The sequence below is a fragment of the Rhyacophila brunnea genome, unplaced genomic scaffold (genome assembly GCF_057557595.1).
Source record: "Rhyacophila brunnea isolate RB1 unplaced genomic scaffold, BYU_Rbru_1.0 scaffold_11, whole genome shotgun sequence".
NCBI classification, from domain to species: domain Eukaryota; kingdom Metazoa; phylum Arthropoda; class Insecta; order Trichoptera; family Rhyacophilidae; genus Rhyacophila; species Rhyacophila brunnea.
In genome coordinates this window covers 31,627,702-31,635,255 of record NW_028232763.1, presented here as the reverse complement: position 1 = coordinate 31,635,255, position 7,554 = coordinate 31,627,702, and the positions used below count along the sequence as shown (strand labels likewise).

The 7,554-nt window shown below is 42.0% G+C and overlaps 1 protein-coding gene across 1 annotated transcript; it reads left to right on the top strand.

Moving 5' to 3' along the window:
• The first annotated feature begins 6,079 nt into the window (after positions 1-6,079).
• Positions 6,080-6,929, top strand: Bka (FCF1 rRNA-processing protein Bka). The gene is made up of 2 exons (XM_085957462.1): positions 6,080-6,188; positions 6,281-6,929. The coding sequence occupies exons 1-2, from the start codon at positions 6,186-6,188 to the stop codon at positions 6,896-6,898; spliced, it is 621 nt and encodes a 206-aa protein (XP_085813588.1). The 5' UTR covers positions 6,080-6,185; the 3' UTR covers positions 6,899-6,929.
• Positions 6,930-7,554: the final 625 nt, after the last annotated feature.

The following is a 7,554-nucleotide window of genomic DNA, read 5'->3' as shown; positions in this document are numbered from 1 at the left end:
AGTATCGTAGTCTATGGCTGAAAGTGTTGCCATCTTTTCCTATGGCACGAACCTATCGCTGCGGCCTGATATGGGCCCTCTATGCGGAAGGAGATAAAGGTTAAAATAGACTCAATGACAATCGGTCATATATATGCCGGAAAACCCGTTTCTTATGTTGGCGTCCTGTGTCACAGAGTGTAAATACGATATCATAGACTGTCACATATATGTCAAACAATCTATGACAGCCTACAATGTCATAGTTTTTTGGCTAAGTGTGAACACCTCGATAATTTTGTGTGACACTCGTTCATTTTCTGTGACGTCTATGCCAAACGTGTTGTCATATATTATTATTGTTTATGGGTCAAAGATCGCGCGGGAAGTGTTTTTTCTGTCTTTTATTTCGAACGTCATCTTGACAGTAGACACAGGTACATGGTAATAATTGTTTTATAACCAGTAATGAAATGGATAAAACTGATAAATGAGTTCGCAAAATCATGGTGGAATGGACGGATGACGCTGTTATTAATTTACTTAGAATCTTGGGAACCAGTCCACTATTGTGAGATTGCGCACAATCTGACTATGAAAACAGAGTTAAAATAAATGCTGCTTGGGTCAAAATAGTTCATTTGGAACGCAATGTTATTGGCAATCGCTCTCCAGCCGTTATTTTTTGCGGCTCAACCTTAATCACCCATCGAAATCTTCACACGACAAGCGTACCTTGTTAGGTACGAAATGTATATACATGATAACTTCTGAAAGCATCCATGGGTTTCCTACATTCGCCGGCATTATAATACGATGTGGACAAGAATAAAATAGTTAATAAGTATAGGTAGTTTCAAATCTCACTACTTACAACCTAGCAAGCCAACTGATATGCAACTGATGTAGGTATTTCGATCATATTTCGATTTTCATTTAACACATTGGCGTTCGCGAATATTCTTCTAAAGCTAGACTAATATATTTTTCGAAGAAGAACCATAATGTTAAGTTTGTCACACGTCATGTTTGCAGTATTTTATCAGTGGCAAATAAGTGACACAACAGATTTTACGACATCGTGTGTAAACGGATTGGCACATACGGGTCTCATAGATTCTATGCCCACGCCTCTGTCATAGATTTTTTTTTAAAAATATATTCGCTTATGTGTAAACGGAGTGACATAGATATGATCATAGACAATAAAACGCTTTTGACATATATGTCCCCGATCGTCATATAGTGTATTTGGTCCTTTAGGTCATGTAACCGTCATTAAGTCATAAACCAAATTCGGTTTCAAAATCTTAGTCTAATTGTATGGCGACTGGCTATGGAATTTAGTATATCTAATAAATTCGCCGAGAATATTCGCTTTGGTCTGTGGACGCCTTTAATCATTATTTAATACTTTGTTTATCCATGAGCTAATTTTTTTATGAATGCACCTATGGTGTAAATTAATGTAAATGCAGTTTTAGTTTAATATAATAACATAATATAATAAAATATAATTAATTGAAAGGAGTTTTACCTACCAATAAAACTCTTATTATTCATGTTGACTTTGAAGTCCATGAGATAGAGTTTGCTCTTCCTTCTTCACGTGAGGTTATATTCTACTGATTTATTTTCATTTTTCTTGTCGTTGGTCATTCCTCCCTTTTAATTTACTGGTCATACCCGCGCGTCCCTTTTTTATGTAGGGAATTTGGGACTCCTTTGTCTTCATTATGATATGGCTCAAGGAACCTGGTAGAAGTTACCTGGACTTCAAAGTCAACATGAATAATAAGAGTTTTATTGGTAGGTAGGTAAAACTCCTTTCATTATTCGAATTTGACTTTGAAGTCCTTGAGATATCTGTTTGTTCTCACCTGGTGTTGGGTATGCCAAATTCCTGTATGTGACAATGATTCATTGACGAGGTATAGACCCGTGACGTTCAATGTATAGGGTTGAATAGAGAAGTTAATGGGTTCTTTTCCCCTTCTGATGGTGGTGTATCCATCGTTCTCTGGTAGTTGTCGTGAAATGTCGACTCACTACGCCAGTTACCTCTCTTTAAGATATCATCTATTGGGTAGGTATATTTACAGTTTAAGGAAGCCACCACTGATCGGACACTGCCTGGTGGTTCTTGTACCCCTGCTTCCAACAGTACTGACCTTATCCAATTCCCTATAACTGTCCTGGTGGCTGGTTTTGGTGGTCCTTTTGAAGATATAAATAATTCCGAAATATCCTCACCTTCCTCTCTCCTTGTGTTTGATACGCAGACGAGTTTCCGTAACTAGAATACTGGGTCGATGTTTTGACACGTGGAAATGCTTAGCTTCCATTCAGATTGATGATGCTTGGCGGTATCTGTCTTTGCGCCAAACATTGGCCATACAATTATGTGGTCACCTTTATCCACTAATCCATTGTCTACTATATTACTGAGTAGTGTGAGGTCATGAACCCTTCATCCCGATGCGAGAAGCAGCCGAGTAGCTGTCCTACGAGACGTTTCGTATAGGTTGTACTCCACCGGTGTTGTTTTTCTAAGATGATCTTAGATCTACCACTCGTCCTGGATCCCAAACCGGTGGTTTGACTGGTTTGGTTTTATGTACCGAAATTGCCTTTAACATATTGTGTTGTACTACCACGTTGATGCCGATATCTACAATGATAATCGGTTTGCAAAATGTGGCTATGGCTGACTTATGCACCAGGATGGTGTTGTACGACAAACCCTCCGTGTTGTGCAAGTAGCTTAGGTATCTGGCCAATTCCATTGGTTGAGGGTTATTATGATCCATTAGGTTCATGATACACCATGTCATTGTCTTCCATTTGTTCCAAGCTGGTTTGTAAGTTTTTAGAGTCGAAAGCCGCCATCTGGCCCTTTCTTCCACCATTAAATTTGATGTTATTTCACCCCACCCGAAATTATCCATAGTTAAAGGGACAGGTCCTGTGTCCTTGGAGGTGGACGGTTGGTCTCCGTACCTACTAGTGTCGTATGTAAGTGAGGTATTGTATAAGGAGGTACTATCGCCCTTTTTCGTAAGTGCACTCCCCAAAAGCATTGTTTCCAGCTCGGTGTCACTAGTAAGTACTTCCCTTTTGCTGGGTTCAGGTGCGCTAAGACTCGTGGAGGTAAGTTTGGTGGGGGAAATATCCACGCCAGTCTGAAGTCCTATACTCGGCTGAAGGGCGTCGTGAAACAGCGCGCCACTGTCTGTAACGTCTCGTGAGACGTACGTTGAAACGACTGTGCTGTTTCGCTTGCGAATAAATCCACCTCGGGAACTTCCCATCTTTGAAACAGGGAGGTGGTTGCGGTGTTGATGAGGTGCCATTCGGGAATGAGTTGTCTGCGGGAGAGATCTGCAACGCAGTTGTATTTTCTGCGGAGGTATTGCGCAGTAAAGATGATGTTGGCTCGACTGGTAAATACTAGTATCTGTCGGCATAGGTTTAGGAGGGCGACAGATTTTGTGCCGCCCTCGTTGTTGATATATGCCACTACTGTTTTGTTATTTGTCTGCAGAAGCAGATCTGATCCTATGATTGCTTGTACCCGAGATTGAATTGCAAACATTTCCTTCCTGTTGGAATGCCATGCCATGCTAACTGGTTTTGTTTCCACGTACTTGATAGGTGGCTTGCATTCAGTTGGCTCCTTAGTCTGTGTCGGCTGCGTCTGTCGTCAGGAAGTGATTGAATGTCGTTCTGTGTGTCAACTCTGAGGATCTTATCACCTGGAGCCACCACATGATGTCCTGTTAGGAATGTGGTGTGATTGTCGTCTATTGGCGAGAATGGGACCTCGACAATATTGATGACTGAAGCTTTGTAGCCGTCGGCAATGCACCCTTCCTCGTGGAGGTAGGATGCGAAGTTAAGTCGCCCCAGAAGGGATTGAACATGTGTCTGTTTGAGGGACCAACTGCTTTTTTGTACCTGCGTTGTGTCAACTCTGAGGATTCTATCGCCTAGAGCCACCACATGATGTTCTGTTGGGCCTGTGGTTGGATTGTCATCAATTGGCGAGGATGGGACCTCGGCCATATTGATGACTGGAGCGTTGTAGCCGTCGGCAATGCAACCTTCCTCGTGGAGGTAGGATGTGAAGTTGAGTCGCCCCAGAAGGGATTAGATATGTGCTTGTCTGAGGGACCAAATGCCTTTTTGTACCTGCGTTAGCAGCTGATGGCGACGGAGTGCTACACACTTCTCCAGCAACAGAAACTTCCGCTTGTTGTGTGTGTCCCATGTGATGTGCAGGAACCCTCATTGTTGGCTTGGGATCAGAGAGGATCTTTTTATATTTATTAACCACCCTAAAAGCTCTAGGAAGGTTATCCTGTATTCCACTTGAACCGAGTCTGTTTCTCGGATTGGTTGGCTACTAAGAAGTCGTCTAGGTAAATGAATATTCTCAGCCATTCTTTTGTAGGCGTTCGGCGACCCAATTGGTCAGGGATGCAAACATAATCGGAGCGGCTGACAGCACGAACGGGAGACACTTGAATTGTAGGAGCTCCCCTCGGTAGGCTAGTCGAACGAATCGACGATGTTGAGAAGCCATGAGTACCTGGAGGTACGCCTGGCTTACATCTATTATTACTAGCCAGTCTTCTTTTTGTAAGACAGCTGGAACCTCGTAATGGTGAATAATTAGTTTGAATGGCTTTGGCTGTAGGAACGCATTCAAACGCTTTCGGTTGAAAACAGGGCATAGGGTCCCGTCTTGTTTCTTGATCAGAAAGTGGATTGAGAGAAAACTGGGGGTTGGACCCGCTTCTTCTAGAACCCCAGAGTTATTTAAGTCCTCGATCTCAAGAGTGACCTCTGCTGATTGTTGCGTTTGAAATTCTTTCCGTAAAAGTAAAGAAGGACTTACCAATTGTGGTTCCGCACAAAAGGTATGCGGGCTACAGCTATTATTTTTACCAATGTTGGGGGGGGGGGTACACTACGCCATCCAGACTCCCCGAAAGTCTCTTAGGCGGCCCCCAATATTGTTGGTGGTCCAGATGCGGTCACCTCCGCTTAGAGTACGGATCCCTGGTGGAGCCCGTACCTCCGATGGAGAACTACCTTCCCACGGGACGTCGCCCCTTGGGAGTACCGCGGCCATAATGTGAGTTCGAAGGCCTTCCGGGACTCTGAGCTTGGAGGAATCCTTGATAGTGCCTCCCGAGTGTAGGTATCCTTCACTGAGGACGAATCACCTGGCGCCGAGCTTGTATAATCTCGGCTCACTTTCCGACAAGGATCTGAGTCATGTCCTCGCAAATTTTATTATGCGTTGTCCCCAAAACCCTCTTCGATTTTTGGTACAAGCCCATCGCTGTTATGATGTTTTGAGGATTGGTTGCCCAATCCACTAACCCTTGCATACCCTTCCAGAAGCTGTCCCGTTGAGAAAACATCACATTCTGGAGGGCCGCGATGATCCTCTCCGTCAGATGGTTAGCTGATGACGAGTGGTCGTACCGAGGCAACTCGTCATTTAGACCTAACTCTACGACCGTAGGGGCCGCCAAGAATTGTTTTTGGGGGTTGTGCCACTTCTTGCCGGTCTCCCTCCTGAAATAAGGTACGTAACGAGGATACCTCAAACATCAGCATCTTAATCGACGCTCGTACATTGAACTTTTCCTCCTGTAGCAGTTCTGCTTCGCCGTCTGGTGTCCATTGCTTTTAGAATATCCTCCTCATGGTCATTCACATGTTGCGCCATAATCACTGATCACTTAACGTTCGTCCTTATATTTTTTTTTGATAGTTAGAAATGAAATGTCAGACGCTACGTGATACGTCTCTAAACAATGAGAAAGTTAAATCCATAATGAAGACAAAGGAGTCCCAAACTCCCTACATAAAAAAGGGACGCGCGGATATGACCAGTAAATAAAAAGGGAGGAATGACCAACGACAAGAAAAAGGAAAATAAATTACTAGAATATAGCCTCACGCGAAGAAGGAAGAGCAAATCCTATCTGAAGGACTTTAATGTCAAATTCGAATAATAATGATTTAAAGTTTTTTTTATGATATCATCGTATGTATGATCTATGTTATCTATGGTCACAAATAAGCACGTGTCAGCTGTGACGGTCTATGGTTTCAATTCGCATTTTTGGGTTGTCAGTTAAGACATAACCTGTAACTTCCAAAACATAATAAATTTTATTATTATTAAAATGGTAAACAGAATGTTCCAGTTTTCTACAAGACATCTAATGTAATTCATAAACTAACGTAACTGTAGAAATAATGTATTATTCTTTATTTACAGGGAAAGCAAAAGAAAACAAGAAAGATCGTGGAGAAGAGGTTCGCCCAAATGAAAAAAATGATAAAACCAAACGACAGTCGGATTAAAGCGGAACTTCGCGAAACACTAAAAAAGAAAAAGAAACCAGAAGACCCACAAAAATTAAAAGTCCGGGAAGCTCCACAAATGAGTTCAGCCCTGTTTTTCCAGTATAACACTCAATTAGGCCCGCCATATCATGTCCTCATCGATACGAATTTTATTAATTTTTCAATAAAGAATAAATTAGATATCATTCAGAACATGATGGACTGCTTGTATGCGAAGTGCATTCCGTATATCACGGATTGTGTTTTGGCCGAGTTGGAAAAGCTCGGGAGGAAATACAGGGTCGCTCTCAAGATCATAAAGGACTCCCGTTTTGAAAGAATAAAATGTTTACACAAAGGGACGTACGCCGACGACTGCATAGTGAACAGAGTGATGCAGCACAAGTGCTATATTGTGGCAACCAATGACAAGGACTTGAAGCGGAGAATCAGAAAAATCGCAGGAGTTCCAATATTGTATGTCTCTCAGCATCGGTATACGATAGAAAGGATGCCGGATGCTTACGGTGCCCCTAAAGGGGCTATGTAATTTAATTAAATAAATAAAATATTACAATGTATCAATTTTATTAATGAAATTTTCCAATACTACTAGTAACTCATACTAAATTATCTAACGTATCGAGTTGATGGGTTAAGTCACAGATATTGCATGTCCCATCGATTTACCACAGGAATGCCCAACGTGCCAACCATGGTCCCCACAAGGGTGGGACACGGTCCAAGTACACTTGGATCGAGTGCCATCCAAGTGACAGCTTCATACTATTTATTCCTATCCAAGTGCACTCGTATGAGACATCTTCATACTAATTATTCCTATCCAAGCTACTTGGACCGTGTCCTACTCATCCAAGTTAACTTGGATAGGAATAAATAGTATGAAGCTGTCACTTGGATGAGACATCTTCATATTAATTATTCCTATCCAAGTCTACTTGAATCGTACTTGGACCGTGTCAACGCGGCTTTAATAGTAAAAAAAGTCACCTGTGTTGCTATTTTATAACATGTGATCGTGTAATGCAATTTTAATTGTGTCGATACTCGACAACTCCATAATTCAAACTGGTGTATTAAAAAAATTGCTAAAAATACACCTTAATTTTACTGTGTACGTACACCATTTGGAAAACACTACTGTAGAGTGTCACACTGGCTTTACCCTTATCCATTGCTAACGTT